Source organism: Sciurus carolinensis, chromosome 3, assembly GCF_902686445.1.
Source record: "Sciurus carolinensis chromosome 3, mSciCar1.2, whole genome shotgun sequence".
Lineage (NCBI taxonomy): Eukaryota > Metazoa > Chordata > Mammalia > Rodentia > Sciuridae > Sciurus > Sciurus carolinensis.
In genome coordinates, this window is record NC_062215.1 from 68,448,276 (window position 1) to 68,474,067 (window position 25,792).

Consider the following 25,792-nt stretch of genomic DNA (forward strand, 5'->3'; position numbering starts at 1 on the left):
AGCAGTACATGGAAAAAGTGCCAAGTTCTAACCCACAGTGTCCCTCTTCCACTTCCTGGAAATCTCCCAGGGTGTTGTTCTTGCTCAGCAGATTCAAGATTCCACTGCATCATTCATTGAGAATAAGCTGCCCTGGGCCAAGTCTTCTGCCTGGCTCCACCCTCTTGACTCTCCATAAAAGGCAGCGACAGAGCCATCAGAAGAGCAGAGAGCTGAGAACAACTCAGAAACCTCCAACTCCCAGGCTGAAGCTCACTCTCTCACCCTCCACCATGAAGGTCTCCGCAGTCCTTCTGTGCCTGATGCTCACAGTGGCCGCCTTCAGCAGCCTCGTGCTTGCTCAGCCAGGTAAGGCCCTGCTCCTTCCCTGACACACATGCCCCCAGCTCTGGGTCATCATGGACCAGGGCATGCAAGGGGCACCCATCGCCTCACCTTAACAGCAGCTTTTCTAAGCTCAGGCGACTCAGAGAGGCAAGGAGTGACCCAGTCACACAGCTGCTCCTGGGCAGAGCCCGTGCTAGGATCCCAGCTCTGGGCCTCAACTCCAGCTCCTTCCAGGACTCTAGCTCTGGAGATATGCCCCTGTGAAAGTGACTGCCCCAGCTGCTGTCAGCAGTGTGTGGGGGTCCTGAGGGATCAAAGATGGGGGCTCTGGTAGAGGTGCACAGGGTATTTCCCCACCTGGTCGTGCTTCATCCAGTCAACTTCCAGGGACAGAGGTAGTGGGTATCAGGGAAGCTCATTGCCAGGCATAGATTTTGGGAGCCCAACTGGTCCACAGCTAGGGCCCACAATTGATCATTTTTGGTCTTGATAATTTGAATTATTAGCACATTACATTAGATTTCCTTTTCTCTGTTCAATACCAGCATTGCATACCCATTTTACAGCATAGGAAACTGAGTCAATGTGGCCAAGATCATATTCTCTTACAGATAGGCAGAAGTATTGAAATTTAGAGGTTTCCACTTCTCCTGCCATTCCTCTTCCTTCTCCTCAAGACTCTTTTCTGCTCTGAGGTCAGAAGTACCTAACCCTTCCTAAAATACCTTTTCTGCATGGTTTATTTTTCAGATGCAGTGAATTCCCCAGTCACCTGCTGCTACACACTCACCAGCAAGAAGATCCCCTTGAAGAGGCTGATGAGCTATAGGGAAGTCACCAGCAGCAAGTGTCCCAAGGAAGCCGTGATGTGAGTTGAGCACACTGGCCCTCTCTGGTCCAGAGTTCTTCCTCAGGGAGCAAAGGGTGATCCTCATGAGTTTAGAGAGTTGCACTCTCTACTCCCATGTCCAGTGGTTCCCAGTGGGAAGGAGGGAGTAACCCCCGACATCACTCTCCCTGTGAGAGCTTATGAGGACCATCCCTATTTCATTAGCTGAGGTCAGGTGGCGTCACCTGGGAAACCCGCAGGAGCAGCTTGCTCTGCGTCCCTCCTCCCACCTGCCTTCCTCCTCTAGCCCCCGGCAGCCCCTCGATGCAGAATGGCTGAAAGTGCAGAGGCACTTCATCTAGCTGTGTCCTCTCTCTCCACAGTTTCACAACCGTACTGAACAAAGAGATCTGCGCTGACCCCATGCAGAAGTGGGTCCAGGAATACCTTGCCACGATGAACCAGAAAACTGGTCTGGACCAGAACCCAGCTGCTCTAGGAACTGCAACTCCTGCGAACACTAACTTCACCACCCAAGAACCTGCAGCCAGTTCATCTACCACAAGCTTTCTCTCCAAAAACTCTAAAACTAGTATATGAACTTTATTGATAAGAAACACGATGCCTTCAAAAATGTTAATCTTATTTAAGTTATTGATGTTTTAATTTTATTTTCTATGAATAATGGTATTTTTTAGATTCAGAAACTTGGACATATGGCTATCCTTTTGTGAACCCCCAATTCCTCCCTGGTATGTTGTGTGAAGTTCTTGACAAAGATCATGACTGTGTTTGAAATCCCAAGACCTTGCAAAGATATTATTGTGGAAATTATTATAATATAACTATGGAATAAAATGTATATTTTTGTATAAAACCTGGCTTTTGGCATTTACTTGGGGGAAATCACAAACTGAGTGTGTGCACTTGGTGAGGTGGAGCATGGTTCTAGAGGTGGGGTGGACGTTTTGGAGGAAAGGGAAGGTGGATTGGCCCTGGTCTTTTCTACTGGGAGGTCCCATCTGAGTGACTATAGAGGAATCTTTAAGACAGGGCCCAATCAGTCACTCCAGGATCATTGCTCCAGTCCCCAACATCAGCTGCTCAGACCCCAGTGACTCTAGTCACTTGCTTAGCAAGAACCCCAGCCCCACTCCTTTCTCACAGCCCCTGCCCCTGCCCAAGTTCTTATAATGTATTCCAACTGCCCCTTAATTATGCTATGGGACTCCAATCTTTACCACATCCCATTACCTGGAGTAGTACAGATAATGCAGGCATTGGGAGGTAGCCATCAATAAGCTAGTTAGATAAAGGTTTCATAGAGAGAAGAAGACTAACTTACTCTTTTTTATTGTTTTATTTGTTCTAATTGGTTATACATGACAGTAGAATGCATTTTGACCCATTGTACACAAATGGAGCATAACTTCTCACTCCTGTGGCTGTACATGGTGCTGAGTTCCACCAGTTGTGTAATCGTACATGTATACAGGGTAATAATGTCTATCTCATTCTACCGTCCTTCCCATCCCCACTACCCCTCCCTTCCCCTCACTCCCCTCTGCACAATCCAAAGTTCCTTCATTCTTCCCTACCACCCCCACTATGGATCAGTAGCCTCTTATCAGAGAAAATATTTGGCCTTTGGTTTGGAAGGATTGACTTATTTCACTTAGCATGATATTCTCTAGTTCCATCCATTTACCTGCAAATGCCATAATTTTATTCTTCTTCAAAGCTGAGTAATATTCCATTGTGCATGTGGACCACAGTTTCTTTATCCAATCATCTGTTGAAGGGTATCTAGGTTGGTTTCATAGTTTAGCTCTTGTGAATTGAGCTGCGGTAAACATTGATGTAGCTGTATCACTGTAGGATGCTGATTTTAAGTCTGACAAACTTATTCTTGATGACTCGTTACTGTTTTTCTAGAAAACTTATAGGATCATTAAGAAAAGGAAAAAGATGAGTCCGAGCAAATAGCAGGAGGTAGAGACATTGGGGACACATACATCAACAGGGAGAAAACCAATCAGACGGCAGCGGGGGGCCATGCCTATGTCAAGTGATAGGAAGTTTAGAAAGGAAGGTTGAATGAAAGGTTTGGAACGTGCAGGTGGGGACTACCTAACTTTAGAGTTCAGAAGGAAAAGTTGAAATTCTTCAGTCCAATGAGGAGGAATGTGCCATGTTCAGAGGTTCAGAGGTGAGTTGCAGGAAGTGTAACGCACGGGCTTCACACAGATAGGAGGGCGAGAGTCACGTGAGAGACTGCAGTGTGGTCCCGCAGGAGAAGACGGCCGGAACGTGGCACCTGCCAGTCAGAACTGAAGAGAATGAGCTGAGCCGGGTGACATGCTGAATGCTTAGATGGAGGAGAGGGACCCAGGACGCAGGATGTGGAGGGCTCCTCTGCCACCTCCATTTTAAGGGGGTCCCTGAACCCAGAATTGCTGGAGTGGGTGAATGAGTCACTGTTTGGAACTGCGTAGCCCTGGACAGTCAGGTGCTGCTTTTGGGAGTCCTTCCGCACAAGGGTGCCAAGAGAACCGCCCCTATGCAGGTGGCCACTGTTAATGGGGTGGATTCCACACCTGGCATGGATTTTGTGAGTTCAGTAGCTTTGAGTTCAAAGGCCAGCTGGCCAGAGGAGGAGGAGATACAGGTGCAAGCTGGTAAGCCCCAATTTGGCTGTTTCTCCACACAACTTTGTTTTGTTTATCTTAAAGAAACTTTCTCTCAATAAATCCTTTGGATGTTTAAACCTGTACAATAAATGTGTGGAGTCCACTCTGGTTTCAGTCAAGTCCCATCAGGGATGGTTTTCCCACTGAGTCCCACTTTCCTCTACATTTGCTTGTTTCTCCTTATTTCTGTTAGTTCTACTCGTCTCACTTGCCCTAGAGTTTGCACAATCAAGGTCGTGCTGCATCACAACACAGAATGCACTTCTCTCCATCCACCACCCAATCCCAATCCCAGGAGCCTGGGAACACCCATGTGAATGGGTGGATCTTCTCCTAAATATCTACCTGTATTCCCTGGAATGGCATGTGACTCACTTCTAGGGTATCTGATCCATCTGGGCACACAGACTGCCCTCCACTTAGGAAAGCAAGCATGTTCCTCCAGTGAATAAATTCTGCATGGTACTCAACTTCTCAACTTGGTGGGACATGCCCAGTCCAGGCTAGACCAGGTAGTCCCTTGGGCAGCATGAAGTTCTGGGGTGAACTCCGGGAGGCAAGGACACTTGGATTCTAATTCCTGGACAGATATTGGCTTGTTGTCTCTTCAGAGAAGTCAGGTACTCTGAGTTTCTATCAACAAAATCAAGATGATAATGTGTTACAAACAGGAACTCGTGGGTATGTAGGTTCTCTTCTAGATCTGAAGCATGTCTCTTGGAAAACTTTCATTTCTCTCAGTTGGAGCTAGAGAGGAAGAGAGGGATTGTACTTCTACATTCCTGAACCAGACCAGGGTCCTTGATTCAGGCTAAGGGATTCCTTCACGGCCTTCAGTGCCTTGACACATCGGTCAGCAGACAATTTATTGGCAACTATGGAAACCATTAACCATTATTCCAGGTCCAACGGCCCTCCCTGCCTCTTTTCCATCCCTCTAGTCCTCAGTTTTGCCAATCAGAAATAAAATCTCAAATCACAGGGGATGCTAAGAGGCAAAAGGGGCATGGAATACAAAGGAGTAAGACCTTACCACATAGCTTACAGAGTACCAGGTCCTCTGAGGCCAGGCAGATTTGAGGCAGAGCATCTAGGAGGTAGAAGAAGAGGGATCTACATGTTAAACCCCCAAGATAATCTGCCCACATTGCTTTGCAAGTTATTTCATTTTCAGAAACTCTTGAATCCATTTTTTAATTTTCTAGACAAACATGGATTTCCTCTGTCCTTGAACGATGAAACTGAGCACAAAGCATTGGCACTCTGGGACCTTTAGGATGGAATGTGCCAATACGTTTTCCCAGAAGTTTGGACTTTTTCTGTCATACTGAAGATTCCTCCAGCCTGCATCCACTGCCCACTTTCAAAGCCATGTTCACATTGTTAAGAGTTTGTCAAGGCAGCACCCACTTCCAGGTTCTAAAATCTGTATTAGTGTATTATTGCTGCTGTAAGGAATTACCATGGACTTCATAGTTTAAAACAACACATAGTTCTGGAAGTCAAAAATCTCTAATGGATCAGAAGGGCTGCATTCCCTCTGAAGAACTCAGGGAGGGATAGTCTTCTGATCTTTACCAAGTTCTAGAAACTGCATGCATTCTTCAGTTCATGCTCTCTTCCTGTATCTTCAATCCCCCAACCCTTCCCCCGTTCTCTCCCTCCCCCTCTCTCTCCTTTGCTTCCATAATCACATTTTATCTCTGACTCTGACCTTCCTGCCTCATCTTACAAGGACCTTTGTGATTATATTGAGCTCATCTGGATAATCCAGGATTTTCTCCCTATCTCAAGATCCTTAAATTAACCTACAAAATTTATTTTGCCATGTTAGGTAAAATATGCAGAGCTTCCAGAGATTACATTAGGATGTGGGCATTTAGGGAAGAGGGGTTTCTTCAGACTACCCACAACTGGAACCTGGCAAAGATTTAGAATAGTTTAGCACTGTAATCTGGCTTTGAGGTCTGGATCTGGTTTGCTGATGACTTTGTCACATGAGCTTGTGCAAGTCACCTTTCATCTGTGCCTGTGTAGGTTAGAGACTTGTTTTGTGCATCAGATGGTTGCTGCATAGCCTGTGCACCAAAATCACTTGAGTTCCTTTCAAAATATCAGTATATCCCCAAAGATTCTGATTTAAGATGTTGGAAGAGGGGGAGGCTCACCTTCCCACTGGTAGGTTTCATGAGTTCCTCAGAAGACCCTAGTGCACAGAGGAGTTCAGGCCCCATCCTCCTTGCTCTCTCACTCAGGCTATGGCTGCAGCTCCAGCAACCAGAATGAGAGGAGCTACCTGGACTTTCATGGTGTCCTTTGCCTCAACCTAGACTCGACCAACTCACAGAGAGTGAAAGGGAATATAGAGAGTTCAGAAATAAATTTGGGATCTTGGAGAGTTGGAAATACCAACTGTTTCACCATCTCAAGCAGTAAGATGGATTGTTTTTAATTTTAATTGTTGAAATTTTCAGGTAATATATAAGAAGTATATATCTTTATGTGACATCATGTGATGTTTGAATATGTGAGTGCATTGTGTTAGTTCAAATCAGGGTAAACATATCTATCTGCTCAATTAACATTTTTAAAGCAAAAACATTCAAAATTCCTCAAAGTTTTAATAAGTACATATATACAATATATTATCCTTATCTGCAGTCACCCTACTGTAGAAGCACACCAGAACTTCTTTCTCGTATTGAAAACTGTACATGTTAATAAACTTCTCCCCATCCCTCCTACCCCCTACTCTCTCTCCAGCTTCTGATGACCACCATGCTACTCTCAACTTCTATGAATTAACTTTTATAGATTTCACATAGGAATAAGATCATGCAGAACTTGTCTTTCTGTGCCTGGCTTATTTCATGAAACAATGACCTCCAGTTCGTCATGTTTTTGAAAATGACAGGATTTAGTCCTTTTTGCAGCTAAATAGTATTCCACTGTGTTTCTATAATACACTTTCTTTATTCATTCATCATTTGATGGACACTTACATCATTTCCACTTCTTGGCTACTGTGAATAATTCTGCAATAAACATGGGAGCACAGTTGTCTTTTCAACAAACCAACTTCATTTCCTTTAGATATATTCCCAGTACTGGGATAGATGAATCATATAGAAGTTCTATTTTTAATTTTTGGAAAAACCTCTTGCTGTTTTCCACAACAGCTGGACTAATTTCCATTTCACACAAAGGTTCCCTTTTTTCCATATCCTTGCTGGCATTTATTATCTTTTGCCTTTCTTATAATGTCCCTTGTCATTGAAGTGAGGTAATACCTTGTTGTTGTTTTGATCTGCATTTCTCTGATGATTAGTAATGTCAAGCATTGTTTCTTGTACTTGGTCACCATTTGTATTTCTTTCTTTGAAAAGTGTCTATTTAGATCTCTTGCCCATTTTTACATGGGATTATTTGTTTTGCTATTGGGTTCCTTACGTAGTCTTATCATTAACCCTGCCAGAGATACAGTTTGCAAATATTGTCTCTGGTCCTTTAGGTTGCCTCTTTATTCTGCAGATTCTTTCCTTTACTGTGCAGAAGCTTTTCAGTTTGAAGAAATCTCACTTGCCTACTTTTGTTTTTGTTTCCGGTGCTTTTAGGGATTCTATCCATAAATTCCTAGCCCATTCCAACGTCCTGAAGTATTTTCACTGTTTTCCTCCAGCAGTTTCTTAGCTTTGGCCTTCACATATAGGTCTTTAATCCATTTCAAGAGAGAGTGAGAGAGAGAGAGAGAGAGAGAGAGAGAGAGAGAGAGAAATCTAGTTTCATTCTTCTGCATGTGTATGTTCAGTTACACCAGCATCACATATTGATGACTATCTTTTCTCCCATGCATGTTCTTGGCACCTTTGTTGAAAATCAGTTGCCTATCAATGCAGGGAGATGGAATTCTTTAAAGTCTTTGAATAATAAAACCATTTCACTGGCTTAAGGAAGAGAAGGGTTAAGAATGCAGCAATCTCATGCAAATCTGGGATCTTCTGCTGAAAAGAGAGTCAAGGACTGGGTGTGGTGGAAGCAGAGAAATCAACCACGAATACTTATAAAGAGAGATTGCACACGGCTCTACTAGTCGATCAGAAATTATGTTGCCAAGGAATTATGTTGCCAAGAAAAAATAGGAACCAAGACTGAAAAAGACGTTGACTATCCTAGCCATAGAACAACTTTTGAGTCTTTCATGAGCAACAAGTGATGACGGCCACTGAAGGAGGGCATGTCACTCAGTTACATGTGCAAGTACATTCCCTCATTCCACAGGTTAACTTTTCACTCTGTGCTTTTGTTGATGATGCAGCTGGTACTGCACCCAAGAAGTCATTGCCGTATGTAATGTCCTGAAGATTTTCTCCTATGCTTCCTTTAAGGTGGTGGTTTATAGTTTTAGATCTTCCATTTAGGTCTTTGCTTTGTTGTGAGTTAAATTTGGTATATGGTATAAGATGCAGGTCCAGTTTCATTCTTTTGCTTGTGGATGCCCAGTTTTCCCAGCACCATTTGTTGAAGAGACCGTCCTTTTTCCATTGAGTAGTCTCGACACCCTTGTCAAAGATCTCTTGACTGTAGACATAAAGTTCTATTTCTGGGATCTCTATTCTATTCCATTGTTCTATATGTCTGCCTTTATGCCAATAACACACAATTTTGATCACCTTACCTTTGTTATGTGTTTTGAAATGAGGACATATTAGGCCTTCAAGTTTATTCTTTTATGAGATTGTTTTTGGCTATTTGGTGTCCCTTGATATTACATATAAATTTTAGGATGAATTTTTGTATTTCTGACAAAAATGCCTTTGAAATTTTGATGAAATTACATTGAATCTGTAGATCACTTTGAAGAGTACTGACATCTTAACATTAAGTCTTCTAACTCACAGCTTTGGGATGTCTTCCCATTTATTTATGTCTTCTTTAATTTACCTCAGAAACACCTTGCAGTTTTTTTTATTCAAGGTCTTTCACCTTTTTTGGATAAGCTAATGTCTAAGTATCTAATTCTTTTTGTGCTATTATAAATTGAATTGCTTTATTAATTTCCTTTTCAGATTGCTCACTATTAGTGTATAGAAGGGTAACTGATTTTTGCATATTGATTTGGGTTTAGTTTATTCCCCCTCTAATTTCTCCAAGTGTGCAGATAGATCATTAATTTGAGATCTTTCTCCTTTTTTAATGTAAACATTTATAACTATAAATTTCCCTTTTAGCATTGCTTTCTGTGCATAAGTTTCAACATGCTATGGTTTTGACTTTTTATTTTGAACAAATTTTAGAGATACAAAAAGTTGCAAAAATAACACAGAAGATTCCTTCTCTCCAGAAGGTTTTTCCTCATGCAGGCTCCTCTGATTAGCATCCTATTTTCTTCATATCTTGTAAGTTTTTCTGTGTTGGCTCCACATATCTTCTTCAGTATGGGAACCAGCTTGAAGGGCCACTTCATCTGGGCCATGCCATCCTCATGGTTAAGAGCAGAAGAAACCATGGCAAATTCATGAGAAGACAGTTAACTTCTGCTCAGAGATGGATATGTGGCTTTTGCTCACATCCAATTGGCCAAAGCTATTATACTGAGAGCACACAGATGGTGTCTTTGCTGGACTGAGTAACCAAAATCCCAGTGAGGCCCAGAACACTTCTTATCTTGTGCTCTTACCCAGGATTTCCAGGACTTCATCTGCCCCTGTCTCTGGAATGCCAGTCTCCTTTTATGTCCAGTATGGTATTTCCTGGAATCCAATCCCCACTTCACTGTTCAAAGAAACAGTCAGGTTTAGGAACAACACATTTGGGAGGCTATCAGTGTCTCTCTGAGTCCCTCCCCAATATCTCGTTGCCCAGAACCTTCTTTTCTAATATTAATAACACTCACTGCTTACATTTACTGAGCACTGTGTTCTGGTTATTTTCAATGCATTTTTTACATATTCACTCATTTATTTCTTACAATAACCCAGAAATGAAAGTACTTTTACTGTCTCTGTTTTCAGAGATGTGGAAACGGATTTGCAGATAATAAGTATCTTGTCTATGGTTATGACTGAGCAATTATTGAGAAACGACACAGGCAGTCATTCTCTGAGACATGTCCTCAATTGCCTCTCCGGGAACTGAGCAACAAAAGCCTTTGCCTGCCTCCCCTTACTCCCGAAGACATTCTGGTCCTTGAACAAATAAATCTAGAGCAATGTGTTCTGAAGGAGGCTATAAGTCATCAGATTCATAACTGGCAAATGTAGGGTATGGATGGGACCACTCCCTGAATCAGTTCTCACAGCAGACATTGCAGGTCATTCACACCCCTCGAGATCAAACCCAAAGCGACTCCCTTCAAGACCTCTCTCTGGGTTCCTCTGTAAAAAGGAAGGGAATGCTGACATTTGAGATATCATGCATGAATTCAGGTGCTAAATGAAATCAGTCAGTAACAGAAGACAAATTCTGCAAGATTACACTTATGTGACATGCTCAAAAGGGTCCAATTCATATTAGCACAAAACAAAAGAGGTTACCAGGAGTCAGAGGGAGAGGGGAGGGGGAAGTCATTGTTGAATTCAAAATCTGAGAAAGAGCTGACAGAGTGAGCAACAGAAGCAACCTCATAGAGGTAAATATAAACTTGATGTCAAACGAAAGCCAGAATAAAAGCCTGAGATTTCTTTTGAGTCAGTGTTCAAGGTTAGAAGGTGGTCTGGGCCCTCCCCTACAGCTTTCCTCCTTGGATCCATGGCAGGCACGGATGGTCCAGATGCAGGTGTGAAGGGGTCAAGCATGGCCTTTCATCAAGCCCCCATTCATTAATATCATCAGCAATTAGCTGGGGATCCTGTAATGTGTGTTTCTAGGGGAGGTACTGTCAGATGGGGCAGGAGATTATGGTTTTCACCTTTACATCCCTAAGATCTATAGGTGGGGAGGGGGACATTAACCCTCCCATCTCTGCCTCAGATCGATGGTGCTCTGATTTTATTCATTCATTTGATGTCCCTATATTCTTTTACTTGGAAAGATATTTTCATAATCAGATAGTTTGAACCACAGCATTCTAAGATCCTGATGTGCCATGAAACTGAGAGCCTAGAAAACATATAATGGTTTCATTTTGGTTCTATTTATTTGTTTATTCATCCGAGGGATTGAACCCAGGGCCTTATACATGTTAAGCACACGCTCTACCACTGAGATACACTCCCAGTCCCAGTTACAGGGCAGTTCCCCTCCACCCAACTTTTCCCTTCCCTCTGACTCCTTCTTACCATTCCTTACATCACTTACAGAAAGACCCAGAACTCACGGTAATGAACCTTTCTTTTTGCATGGCAGATGGGATTAATATCTCCACCTACTGCTCATTTAAAACATGTCTGAAAGTTCTTCCACATTCTCTCATTAAAAGGTGTGGTCTATGTACCGAGTCTTGCACCTCGGAGCCTTAAACCATTATGTAAAATATCCAAGCATGTGGATAAAGGAGAAGTGGGAATTGGGGGGCCCAACGAACTACATCTGATACAACCCCCAGCTGTTAATGTCCTTCTAGCCCAGACACCGAGTAAAAGCTTTGTGCTAACCCCAACCTTAGCCATCATCTAACTGCAAAGAAGCCAAACACCTAAGCAAGCACTGCCAAGCTGAGGCTGCTCAACCCTCGTAGTTGAGAGCAAAATGATTGATGGTTTCTGTTGTAAACCCCTGTCTTCAGCTGCACTATTGTGTAGTCAGAGATTGCTAGACAGACACTACAATTTTAGGTACTATTCTTCAATGAATACTCATTCTATTTTTCTGCTAATGCTCTATTATTCTATTTTCCTCTGAGTTTCTGAAAACCATCAAGATTTAAGACAGTGAAGAGTGTTTCAGTCCATTTTGGAATCCAATCAAAGGTGCATTGCCCCTTTCTGGTCTTTGGAGTCGCAGGGATGCTGCCTAGAAGGGAGAAATGTGGGGATTTCACACATTTTCTTGACTTTGGCATGATGTCTTCCTTCCTGTTTCTATAGAAAGTGTTTCATTTCAAAGAAGCTGAGCTCATGAGAACAGGCATAAATCACATACTCTGGTCTGCATGGGCATAGGCCCCACCTCACCCAACATTCTCAGTCTTGGAGGGAAATAGACCAACCCCTGCCCCCAAATACACACTTTCATCTCCCAGGTCCTGGCACCACCCCAGGGCAGGGTGTCAGTTCAGATATATTACACCATCCTGTGATTCATGAATGACAAAGCTCTCTCTCTCCCACCCCTTCCTTTATATCCCATGTCTGCTTCCTATAAAAGGCAGACAGAGCCATCAGAAGAGCAGAGAGCTGAAAACAACTCAGAAACCTCCAACTCCCAGGCTGAAGCTCGCTCTCTCACCCTCCACCATGAAGGTCTCCGCAGTCCTTCTGTGCCTGATGCTCACAGTGGCCACCTTCAGCAGCCACGTGCTTGCTCAGCCAGGTAAGGCCCTGCTCCTCCCCTGACACACATGCCCCCAGCTCTGGGTCATCATGGACCAGGGCATGCAAGGGGCACCCATCGCCTCACCTTAACAGCAGCTTTTCTAAGCTCAGGCGACTCAGAGAGACAAGGAGTGACCAAGTCACACAGCTGCTCCTGGGCAGAGCCCATGCTAGGATCCCAGCTCTGGGTCTCAACTCCAGCTCCTTCCAGGACTCTAGCTCTGGAGATATGCCCCTGTGAAGTGACTGCCCCAGCTGCTGTCAGCAGTGTGTGGGGGTCCTGAGGGATCAAAGAGGTGGGCTCTGGTAGAGGTGCGCAGGGTATTTCCAGACGCAGGAGAGGCAGGAAGGAGACCCAGAACCTAGTCTGTGCTTCATTCAACCCAGCTTGCAGACACAGGAGCTCTGCAGAGGTGGCAGGAATCAGGGAAGCTCATCAGCAGGCATAGACTTCTCAGAGCCTAAGCAATGGGTCTCCTTACTACAGGGAATTAGATTATTATCTTAGTTCCTCCCAGCAACACCCAGAATATTCGACAGTTCTTCTTGTCCCTGTCAATTGGCGATGATATGTTCCCATTTTATATCCCATGAAATTGAGAGAGTTTATGGGATGCCTCAGACACATCAGACTTGGGATGGGCAGTTTCTTCCCTCACCTTCTCCCTTCCTGACTCCTTCTTACCATTCCTTACATCACTTACAGAAAGACCCAGAACTTTTGGTGATGAGCCTTTTCCTGTTGCATTGCAGATGGGATTAATATCCCCACCTGCTGCTACACATTCCAGAGAAGGAACATCTCCATGCAGAAACTGAAGAGTTACACCAGGATCACCAGCAGCCACTGTCCCAGGGAAGCTGTGATGTGAGTGGACTCTAATCAACCACCTTCAACCCTCAGTCCTAAATTCTTCCCTGGGGCGGGGGCTAGGGGTATTATTCAACTGAGTAGGAGTCAAACACTCAGATGCTTAGAGCATCTCCAAATGAATCTCAGAAATTTCCCAGTGGAAAACCTGAATCCCACACAGGAAAGTGACTTCCACTCTCAGTTCCCTTTCCAGTCTTCAGCTCAGAACTTGGTCCCTTCATCCAGCCAACGGGGCTTCAGCTGGGTCAGCAAGAGCACTGCTTCCCTCCAGCCCTTCCTTTGCCGTCCGCCTCTTCCATCCGAGGGTAGCCCCATGCCCCTGGGGATAATGGGCCAGGCAGGGTGCCATCCAGTGGGTTCCTCAGGGTGCTCCATCTGACCAAGCCCTTTCTCTCCCGCAGCTTCAAGACCAAGCTGGACAAGGAGATCTGTGCTGACCCCAAGCAGAAGTGGGTCCTGGATGCCATCAAGCACCTGGAAAAGAAAACCCAAACTCCAAAGCCTTGAACCCTCATGCCTGAACAGAAACCAGGCCAGGACTTGAGAAATGATGCATCTACATCCTCTGTCCTTTTTGAGAATTGCTCTGAGATTAGTTTATTACAATTCTAAGGGCTATGAGTTGTGTGTAATAATGTGAATGATAATTTTTTCTTAAGTAATATTCTTAAAGTTATTAATATTTTAATTTAATCTGTCATGGATGTTGGAGTGTTTTGAATGTAAAGTGTTGAACACTTTAGTCCTGTCAAAAGCACAGGATGTTCCTCCCTGCCTGCTTTGCCGCAGTCTTAGGAAGGACCTTGCAAGAAACAATGCAAAGATTTTATTTAAAATGTGTGACAATGAAACCATAATGTTATTATGAAATGGAATATTTATATAGGTATGACTTTTGCATTTTCAAATAAAATATATTTTTGTATAAAGCCTGACTTTGATGGTTTATTAAGAAATAAAATTAAGCTGGAGAGACTGACAGGGTGGCAAGGAGGAGAGAGGGCGTGGTTACCAAGGATGGGGCTTGTGCTGTGAACGAAGAAGTATACAGTGACCTCAGGGCTTTCCCTGGTGGGGCAGGGCGGTCAGGTGGGCCAGGCCGGGCGAAGCCAACCCCACAGCTCCACCTGACACCCCATCAGCTTGAACTGTTGGTTTAGACAGCTTTCTTTCTTCCTCAAGTTATTGCTGTTCTCATCATCACTAAAGGATCTCCCCTCATCTACTGCATCAGACTCCTGGACAGCCGGTTGTCTCCTATTCAATCACCCAGTCAAGACCATCACAAGCGTCACATGCACTGAGAAATTCCTCCTGCGTCTGGGAGCAGTTCCCATCTCTTCCGCTTAGGGAGAAGCAGAGGAGGAGGAACTCCTGCATCCCAACACAGAATACTGACAACCCCTTGACACCTCCAAACAGAGTTTCTTGGAGACAGGATGTTCATCGAAGCCCCAGGTAGAAAACTCAAGGAGATATCGCACACCTTCATAGCACGTAGATAATGTACTGGTGATTATTTACAGGTATTGCGATGCTCAGACCAGATCCAACAGAACTTCCTGCTTCTCCTCCACCCCACCAGGACTCATCTCCAAACATCAAAAGGCAGTGTGATCTTAAATTCTAAAACAGAACAACCAGGAGACAGACTTGGGGTAGGAGGGGAAATAAATATGTACTGTATTTTTATAAAGCACAGCAAGCCCCGTTATATAGGCAAATATTAAGCTGAGTGACAGACAGTAGGACTGGCAAAGAGAGAAGTGGTCCATGGGCTCAAGCCCCAAAGGATCTCCTCAAACCCTAGTTCTTCATATTGAAGGAATTCAAACCTATTTGTCTTCATGTAGACCTGGGATCCCTTGCCTCCTTTCAGCACAGAGAATTAAGGAGACCTCCCAAACCATGACCAGGAACAGAGGGATTCAAATGACTAGACAGGTTGTACCACTAATGTGTCTAGTAAACTTGGAAAGTCACTTGCCTGACTGGGCCCATAAATGGAGACTGCAGTAGATCCATAGCTCTCTTACTGACCTCAACATCACTTAGACACTTAAAAAAAACTACAGATGTGCAAGTACCATCACCAAAGACTCTGATATGGAGTGTGGGGTGAGGAAGGTGCCCCTTCTACCTATTTAATGAGTCCTCCGCCACATCTGGAGGCCACTCTTAAGTTCCCTTATGTTCTCTCTTTTGGATCAATGTACTCTTTGGACTTGCCTACTGACTTAGACAAAGAAGAGTGTCTTTTCGTTATGATTTAGATATGAGGTGTCCCCAAAAAGGTCATGTGTAAAAAAATATAAGAAAATTTTAGAGGTAAGTTGATTGTGTTATGTGAGTTTTAACCTAATCATTGCATTAATTCACTGATAGGGATTAACTGGGTGGTAACTCTAGGGTGTGTCTGGAGGTGGTAGGTCGCTGCGGATATGCCTTTGGGGTATATATTTTGTCTCTGGTGAGTGGAGCTCTCTTTCTGCTTCCCATTTGTCACGTACTGAGCTGCTTTCCTCCTTCACACCCTCTGCGATGACGTTCTGCCTCACTCAGACACAGAGAAAAGGAGTTAGCTATCTATGGACTGAGACCTCTGAAATTCATGAATGCCACATAAACTTTTCCTCCTATGAAGTTCTTCCTGTCAGGTCTTTTGGTCACAGAAGCAAAAAAGTCCATTAAAACACTTTTTCTTGTCTTTTGCTTGACCTTTCCCAGCTGCTCAACTTGGTTGTTAGGCACACGCCAGTTCTAAGGTAACAGTGACTGGGAATGCCCAACATCATGGGCCCGTGTACATTCTCCAGCATAATAAAATACTTGGGAATTAATCTAATGACAGATGTGAAGGACCTCTACGGTGCAAACTATAGAACCCTGAAGAAGTTGAAGACAACCTTAGAAGACGGAAAGACCTCCTGTGTCTTAGACAGGCAGAATCAATATTATCAACATGGCCACACTACCCAAAGCAGCATATACATTCAATGCAAAACCCATCAAAATGCCCACAACATTCTTTACAGAACTAAAAAAAAGCAGTTCTGCATTTATTTGGAAAAATAAGAGACCACCAATAGCCAAAGTAATCCTGAGCAAAAAGAGAGATCTGGAGGCATCACGCTATCTGATCCCAAATTATAGCACAGAGCTTAGTAACAAATGCAGCATGGTACTGACACCAAAACAGACAGGAAGACGAGTGGAATAGAAAAGAAGACACAGAGAAAAACCCACATAAATACAATTATCCAATGCTAGACAAAGGTGCCAAAAACATACACTGAAGAAAAGATAGTCTCTTCAAAAAATGGTGCTGAGAAAACTGGAAATCCATATGCAGCAGAATGAAAATTTAACCCCTCTCTCTCACCCTGCACAAAACTCAAATCAAAGTGAATCAAAGACCTAGGAATTAGACCAGAAACCTTTTACCTACTGGTGGAAAATGTAGGCCCAACACTCCAGCATAGGAACCAAGTTTCTTAACAAAACTTCTAAAGTGCTAGAAATAAAACCAAAAATCAGCAAGTGAGTAGAATCAAATTAAAAAGCTCCTACATAGCAAACTAAGAGCATGAAGTGAGAACCTATAGAATGGGAGATGATCTTTGCCACCTGCTCCTCAGATAGCTCATTAATATGCAGAATATATAAAGAACTAAAAAATCTTAACATCAAAAAAACCAAATAACCCTATTAATAAATGGGTAAAAGAATTAAACATACCCTTCCCAAAAGAGGAAATCAAATGGCCAACAAATGCATAAAAATTTCAACATCTCTAGCAATTAGGGGGAAAAAAACTACATTGAAATGTCATCTCACTCCAATCAGAATAGCAATTATCAAGAATATAAATATTAATAAATGTTGGCAAGGATGTGGAGAAAAACGTACACTCATACATTGTTCATGGAACTGAAAATTAGTGTAACCACCCTGGAAAGCAGTATGGAGATTCTTCAAAAGCTAGAAATGGAACCACCATATGACCCAGCTATCCCACTCCTTGCTATATATCCAAAAGATTTAAAATCAGCATACTGCAGGGATGAAACCACATTAATATTTATCATAACACAATTTACAATAACTAAGCTATATAGCTAACCTAGGTGTCCTTCAATATGAATATGAATGGATAAAGAAAATGTGGTGTAGGTACACAATGGAGTATTATTCAGCCATAAAGAAGAACAAAATTATGGCATTTGCCAGAAAATTGATGGAACTGGAGACTATCCATTTTATTTTGCTAGGTGAAATAAGGCAGACCTATAAAATCAAAGGTCAAATGTGTTCTCTGATATGTGGAGGCTAGTACAAAATAAGCAGGGAGGTGGTAAAAGAAAATGGGAAGGGAGAATTCCATCAAAATAGAAAAAAAGTTCAGTAGAGCAAAGCAAGGAGATTGGGGAGAGGGAGGAGGGATGGAACAAGGGAATGATTCTAACTTTCCTATGTATGTACATGAACATACCACAGTGAATCTCACCATTATGTACATCCACAAGACACTATTAAAAAAAGAAAACTGAGTAAGTAGCAGAAAGATTAGTAAAGCAGAGGGATGGGAACAGGGGAAGGGAGAAGGGGACAGAAAGGGGAAGTACTGAAGACTGAATTAGAGCAAATTATATTTCATACTTTTATAAGTTTGTCAAATATATCCTAATGTTATGTCTATCTAAAAAAAACAAATATTAAAATTAAAATTAAAAGTTGGGCACAGTGGCACATGCCTGTAATCCCAGTGACTCAGGAAGCTGAGGCAGGAAGATCACAAGTTCAAAGCCAGCATTAGTAACTTAGTGAGGCCCTGAGCAATTTAGAGAGATCCTGTATCTAAATTAAAAGTATAAAAAGAACTAGGGAATGTGTCTCAATGGTTAAGCACACCAGGGTGCAATCCCCAGTACCAAAAAAAAATCAAATTAAATTTTAAAAAATTAAAATTAAAAAATTGCATTTTCTCAAGGCCTACATTACTGAATTCTAACCAATTGGGTGAGGGTCTAAAGGATGTAAGCCACTTCCACACCTAGTCCCTATAACAACCTGTTTCCAGCCTTCTTTCTCCCATTCTGGTAACCTTGAGAGAAATGTTCCATGAAGTTCAGCTTCAAGGTGGAAGCAGTCCATATCTCTGAGTCTCTGGTCACTGCTTAGAGGACAGCCACCTGGTCTACCCTGAACTGTGACAAGAGTAAGAAAAGAACATTTGTGGTGCTGAGCTGCTGGAGTTTGGCGCCTAGCTAAATCCTGAATGTCAGGGGAGCTGGTACCATGATCACGTGCTGCTCTGAAAACCCTGACTAGACAGACATTGGACAGCAGGCAGCGAGGAAGCTGATTTCTCAGGTTGAAAAGATGAAGATTGATGTTTCAAACTGTCGAAGTGGCAGGTCCTGTCTGCTAAAATTGTAGCTACAGAGAGGAAGTTTGAAGAATATATGTTAAGTAGACTGTAAATTATAAGGATCTCATTTAAAATATATATATATATATATATATGTTAATAGTGCATTGGTTGTTTTTGTATGAGTTTGTCAAGGTATTGCCATAGGAGAAGAGCTCAGAGAAAAACATTGCCTGTTCTTGAAATAGAAAAAGAGAGCGGAGAATAAAGTCTACAAATTCAAGGTCTTATGCTGTTGGAAAAGCAATCTGTTTCTTGGTTCCAAACATTAAGAGAAAGATATTTAAGGATTTTTTAAATTTCAGCAATAAAAGTCCAGGAGAAATAACCTCTCAGTTGGGCAAAGTGACATTTCAAACCTACCAGCTTCATTAAAGAAAGAGAGAGAGAGAGCAGAAAAACAATGTGAGAAGTACATCTGGAAAGAAACTTGGACTGCGAGAGACGGCAGGTGCAGTGGACTGGGGACGACACACAGATAAGAAGCCTCTTAGGTGTTAAGAGAACGACACTGAAACCCCGAGTGAGCTCGGACCAAAACAAACAGTGCAAGGGCGATCCACAGTGAAAATATACTCCAAGCTCAGCAAGCAATCCTCAAAGTCCACAGAGCCCCCTAGAAAAGCAGGTGTCTCTTCAGCACACCTCAGAGGCACTCAAGAGGAAGAATGGCAAATGAGGGGCCTCACAGGGAAGCAGGGAGTCAGGATCAAACAGACAGAAGAGCTTCCCCAGAAAGGGGAACCAAGCCTAGTGGACCATGGGGAACGTTTATAACATCTGCCTGAAGGGTCACAGAGCATTGGCCACTGGGTTTACCTCCTCCCCTGGATGGCCTTGGCTGCCAGTTTGCTGGCCTTTGAAAACAAGCTGCACTCGGTAAAAATAACCTGTCTTCCTAGTACCCAGGTCACTGGACAAGGTAGACCCATATCTTCATCTGATAGAGGAACAGCCACCATCAAGAGATCCTACACACTTAGGCTGAGTTAATGAGTACATGTGGGTTTAGGTCATCTCTCCTGCCAATAGGTTAATTGAGTTCTCTGTGGCTAAGAGGTGAGCCAAGGACAGATTGTGGTAGAAACTCCTCACCAAATGCTCATGGTGCTTCCTCTTCATTCCTTGACGTCCTTGGCAGTAACAGTAACTCATGTGATGAGTTTAGGACAAAGGCACGCAGGCAGAAGTGACCTGAGCTGCTTCCACACCTGGCTGTTTAAAACATCCCACACAATGATCAAGCCCCTCTTCTCTTGCCTCGGTGAACTTGGAGGCCACACATTCCAAGTGACCACTGCAGTTTATATGCAGCCTGAGTCTCTGAGCCTGGCCTTGGGAGAGAGCATTTTGGCAAGCTGCTTCACCACTATTTGACTGTAACATGCTCATTAAAAACAGATGTGTTGCTGGAAGCCCCCTGAGAGAGATTATTACTGTTGTTTCTGAAGTGTGAGTCAGCATTCCTATGACCAGTGGGGTTCAGAGAAATAGTTATGACCCCATGTGCCTCCATGTCCCCCTTTGCATGAAAGAGGAGAGTCGATTGCTCCAAAAGGATCATGTGAGATGGTGTTACAGTAAGAATGTTTCAAATAAACAAGCCTCAAGGCAACCTGGGAAGCAGGCCTCACTCTTATAAATGATTTCACAGAAGAGAAAGAGGCTTAACTTTTCTGAGTTTCTGTTTTCTCCTTTTAGAAATGGATTTACTTGGAATACCTACTTTAGGGTTTACTCAGAGGATGAAATAAGCCAACTCTTATGAAATGAGGTTCTACAGAGCATTGCATGGGCTGTGTAGGTTAGTGTCAGAGGTGACAACTTACTACTTGCTAGACACCTTCTTAGAAGTCTTAGACTAATGTAGAATTTTGGGGTAATTTCCTCCAAAAGGGACAAGCAACTGTTGATATGGCTTCAGCAACCTTTGAGAAGGATGGAAGTCAGACCTTACTGGGTCTGGTTTTGCACAAGAGCCAAACAGAGGTAAGAGTTACAGTACAGTGAAAGTGTCACAAGACAGAGTCAAGACAGGGGCTCCAGAATCAGCTCTGCCTACACACATGGAGTACGCTTTAGGACTCTGTCTCTGGTTCCCACACCTAGGCTTTTTAATCTTTCGTGGTTGCTGTTTTGAAGAGAGGGTTGGAATAAATGTCTGTGTCTCTTCCAAGTCTGTCTTGGGCTTTGCCAAAGCAGAGGAAATCTGGTGCAGTACAAATCAAAGCCAGGAGCCCCTAGTCCCGGTACCCTTTCCTACTAACCTCCCTTGGAAAACTCTTATGCCAAGGTTTTGCTTTCTTGATGGGGGATGACACATTGTCTTGCCATATCTCAGAGTGGGTCCTGACCAAGGCCTGCCATTCATCAGGCACAAAATCTGAGGAGAGAGCGGTGGATCATTTCAGGCCACTACTGAATGAGAAGCCTCTGAGGAAGAGACAAAAAAAGAGAGCCAGCTCAGTCAGCCCCGTAGTTAGACAAACAGGCAGCTAGATGGAACAGCTACGGCTGAACATGGGTGACTTGAGAGTTACTGTATTTAACCCCATGAGGATTCTGGGGTCCAGATTAGAATCCAAAACTTGGGAAGAAAATACCAATATGGAAAGTCACTCACTGATAAGATCTTCTCAACTCCCAACTGAGCTGAGAAATTATTCCTGCCTAGGCCACATAATCACTTGCCTACATCAGCCAAGAAACTCTGAGGTCAATAACCTTCCAAGTTTATCGTAATGACAGTTTCCAAGATCTCCCTCATGACTCCCAAATACGCAACTCAGGCATTCCTGGAAGCTATCCTTGGATGCAATAGGAAGTTTGGGAGAAGATATGGAGGAAGACATCTGCCTAGACTCATAGTCTCTTTCTAGTACCCCCTGATCCCCAAAATATGCCCCATTTCCTAATAATAAAAACTGTTAACTTCCAATTACTAAGTGCTTATAGAGATTTGGTCACTTTTCTAAGTGGGGTGTGTGTGTGTGTGTGTGTGTGTGTGTGAACTCCTTTAATTCACACAACAGTCCTCAAAGTTAGGAAAGATTATTATCCCAATCTAAAGCTGGCAGAGTGTGGGTAGGTGAGTTGTCTGTGGCCTCCAAGCTTGTCAGTGGCAAAGCCATCATGCAAACTCAGGCATCTCAGTTCCGCTGTCTCCACTAGACTGTCTTGTTTGGAACTGAGCAGCAAAGAATAGGGAAGGCCCAGTGTTCTGGCCTCTACTTCGTCCCTTTGTAGGGACTTGTATTCCCATTATTCTAGATGGGTGTTTTGAGACTTCGTAAGCCACAAAGAGGACTCTCTAATTCTGTGCTCAAGACAGAAATAACCATTGAACTACAATATTGTCCTCTGTTCACTCAAGGCAAGTCCTTGGAGTCCTTCTTGACACACCTATCTGTGCAACCTTTATCCGTCAATCAATTGGATACTGGAGTGTGTGGGAAAATCCAGGAAATAGCCAGGCAGTAACTCCAACCAGTATTCAAGCTGCAATTTACTACAGTCACCTCAGTAAAGACTTTGCCCCTCCTTGCACCCTCTCCTACTTAGTGACCTAATGTTATGCGCAATGCAGTATATATGGGTTCTTGTGTTCCTCATCTCTTTGATGTTTTTAAGCCATCAGATACCTTGTCTGCAGTGTGTGCTGAGGAAGTGAGAGTAAACTAGGGACCTGCTTTTCCAGTTGTGTTCGTTGAATTTTTGCGGTGTGAGGGTGTAGGGGTCACTGACTGCTGCAAACGGGCCCACTCCACTGGAGTGTGTTTGATGTATAGGAGTTTGCTTTGATTTCCTTTGGAAAAGGACTTTAACAGCTAAGTGAATAGTTTTAAAAGTCACCAGAAGTCAAGATTAATAGGAATGATCTTGTTCTGATGTCCCTTAACACTAAACCCCAAGGTTAGGATTCTATGATCACTGGATTAAATCACAGGGGTGAAGCTCTCTTGTGCTATCCTCCCTGGATCATATAGACACAGCAAAGCTAAGAGCTGCTGAGCAATTGCTCCAAGTGGGTAAGCACTTTGCAGAAGTTTTGGAGCCCCTTCATGGCTTCCCAAACTCTGAAGGTCACAAGGTGAAAACTTAGCATGATATTCTCTAACCCCATCCATTACCAGCAAATGCCATAATTTCATTCTTCTTTAAAGTTGAGTAATATTCCTTTGTGTGTGTGTATATATATATATATATATATATATATATATATATATATATATATCACATTTTCTTTATCCATTCATCTGTTGAAGGACACCTAGGTTGGTTCCGTAGTTTAGTTATTGTTATTTGAACTGTTATAAACATTGATTTGGCTTCGTCACTGTAGTATACTGATTTTAGGTCCCTTGGGCATATCTCCAGCATAATTCTAAATGGAGAAAAATTGAAAGCATTCCCTCTAAACAAAGAAACAAGACAAGGATGCCCTCTTTTACCACTTTTATTCAACATTGTCCTTGAAACACTAGCCAGAGCAATTAGACAGAAGAGAGAAATTAAAGGTATACAAACTAATTCATGTTTAACATTTAATTCAGATATGATTCTCCTTTAAGTAATTATTCTCATGAGATTCATCCATACGCCACCTCTGATACTTTTTCATTTCATCTGCATGAAATATTTCACTGTCTGTTTTTTGTAGTGTTGGCTTTCTGATTATGAATTCTTTTAGTTTTTGCTTATCATGGAAAGTTTTTATTTCATCCTCAATTCTGAAGGATAATTTTGATGAACGTAGCAACCTTGGTTGGCATCTGCTCTTTCAGGGCTTAGTGTGTATTATTCCAAGACCACCTGCCTCTTGGGATCTGGGCTGATAAATAAGTAGAAATTTTAATTGACTTACTGCTAACTGTGGCCTGCCATTTTTCTCTTCTGGATTTTAGAACTTCAACTTTGTTCTGTTTATCAAGCATTTTAATTATATTATGTCTTGGGGGAATGTCTCTTGTATTTGGATTTCCATCTCATTCCTAATGTTTAGAAATTTTTCTGATACTATTTCACTGAACAGTTGTACATTCCTTTCATTTGTATGTTGGTACCTCTATCTTTGCCAGTGTATTCATACTATGGCCATAGTTTCTTAACATTTTTTCTTTATTGTCAAATTTGTTTTCAAGATTATATACTTTGTCTTTGAGGTATGAGAATCTGTCTTCACTGTTGTCTATTCTATTGGCAATGCTTTCAACTGAATGTTTTATGTATTTATTGAGTCATTTCCAGGATTTGGTTGTTTTTCAGAATCTTTCTTTATGGAAAATTTTTTTTACTTCCTGTATATTATTTTATTTCTTTTCTTAGTCTCTTTTAGTTCATTGATCATTTTAAATATTAACATAATAAATTCTTCTTCTGGCAGTTCCTCCACTGTAGTGTCAATAGGGTAAATTGTGTCATGAACTATTTGTGGTGGCTTGTTCTCCTGCATTTTTATATTGTTAGTATTTCTACCCTTCTGCTTGGATGATTACCAGTTCTCTTTATTTTTGCTATTGAAACAAACTGCCTGAGAGAGAAGAAATACAACTTAGGAGGAAATATTTATTCTAGCTCACAGTTTTAGGTTTCAATTCATGGTTGACTGACTCCAGGGCAGAAATATTATGGCAAAAGAGCATGGCAAAGAAAAGCTACTCACCTCATGGTAGCCATGAAATAGAGACAGAAAGAGGGAGAGAGCACATGAGGAAGGATCGGGGCATGAGGACCTCCAGGGCATGCCCGCAGGGGACTACTTTCTCCAAACAGTCCCACAACTTACAGTTTCACCACCTCCAAATAATACCATTAAATATGAATCCCTCAATGGATGAAGTCAGAGCCCCCATGATCCAATAACTTTTCCAAAATCCATACCTCTAAACATGGCTGCCTTGGTGATCAAGCCTGTAACACATGAGCCTTCAAGGGACGTTCCAGAAACAAATCATAACATTCCACCCCTGGTTCCCAAACTCATGTGTCCAACTCATAATGCAAAATGAATTTAGTTCATCTCCTAAAGTCTTGAAGTCCCAATAGATACAATAGTACTCAAAAGTTTAATAACAAAATATCCTCGTGACCTGTGAATCCCTATAAAAATCAAAAAGTAAGTTACGTACTTCCAATACAATGACTGAAGAGGAACAGGTAAGCATTCCCATTCCCAAAGGGAGGGATGAGGGCATAGAATGGAGGGACAGGACCAAAGTAAGATCAAAACATAGATGACCAAACATTAATTCCTGTAGATTCCTGTCTGGCATCTGAAGCCTGTGATGTGATGACATAAGCTCCAAAGAGCTTGGGTAGCCTCATCCCTATGTGTTGGGGTCTGATCTCCTGAGGTTTCAGACAGTGTACTCTGAAGACTCTGTATGTGGAGTTCCTGTTTATTAGCCAAAGTCAAGGAGGCTGGAATGCTGCACGTGGCAGGACAATATCTCCTCATGCTAGGCTAATTCTTGTGAGAAAGGATGACCCTGTTTAAGGAGAAAAAGAATGCTCCAGCTGTGCTACCTGCTACATACTTTAGGTGTATGTTTCCTGACATGCTATAAGAACATGTCCTGTTTTGTCTCTCAGGAAAATGTTTTTCTTAGTACTGACAAAGAAATTAATTGCTTCAGTATTTTATACCATAGTTAAGATTTAACCTCACACTGCCCTATAAACGTAGTGCTGTGCAAGAACAAAATGGTCTGCAGTTTTGTAAGTTTCAAAACTCCCCCCCAGTAAACAAATTGTTATTTTAAGACTCAAGTCTTTGTGCATAATTGTGAGACTGAACACTCAACAGGAGCTCATTCAAGGCACCGGTGGACTTCTCAGGTTCAGCCCAGGTGCCCTCTTGTTCCAGCTCACTCTGTTAACTGCCTACAGCTTTCCTCAGCAAGTGTTCTACTTTCCTGGATTCTCCTGACTTTCTGGAGACTCCACTGCAACTTCAGCTTCACACTCACAGGTTTACATATCACCCTCTTTTAAGCTTCTGCAGGTATTTCAATCCTGTCACACAATGCTTGGTTTCCTATACTTCCCGGTGAAATATCAGGGGAAGTGTGCATAACCACATAATTCTTACATTCTGCATTTCTGAAAAACCAACACAAAATGGACAGTGCTCAGAACTTCCACTAGCACAACCAGATCTTAAGTGTTTTA

General features: G+C 42.6%; 2 protein-coding genes across 2 annotated transcripts; both read left to right on the plus strand.

The window, feature by feature from the left end:
* The first annotated feature begins 215 nt into the window (after positions 1-215).
* Positions 216-2,033, plus strand: LOC124980085 (C-C motif chemokine 2-like). Its single transcript, XM_047545270.1, has 3 exons — positions 216-348; positions 1,078-1,195; positions 1,540-2,033. The coding sequence occupies exons 1-3, from the start codon at positions 273-275 to the stop codon at positions 1,754-1,756; spliced, it is 411 nt and encodes a 136-aa protein (XP_047401226.1). The 5' UTR covers positions 216-272; the 3' UTR covers positions 1,757-2,033.
* A 10,135-nt stretch (positions 2,034-12,168) lies between these two features.
* On the plus strand, positions 12,169-14,094 carry LOC124980086 (C-C motif chemokine 2-like). The gene is made up of 3 exons (XM_047545271.1): positions 12,169-12,315; positions 13,071-13,185; positions 13,593-14,094. The coding sequence occupies exons 1-3, from the start codon at positions 12,240-12,242 to the stop codon at positions 13,696-13,698; spliced, it is 297 nt and encodes a 98-aa protein (XP_047401227.1). The 5' UTR covers positions 12,169-12,239; the 3' UTR covers positions 13,699-14,094.
* Positions 14,095-25,792: the final 11,698 nt, after the last annotated feature.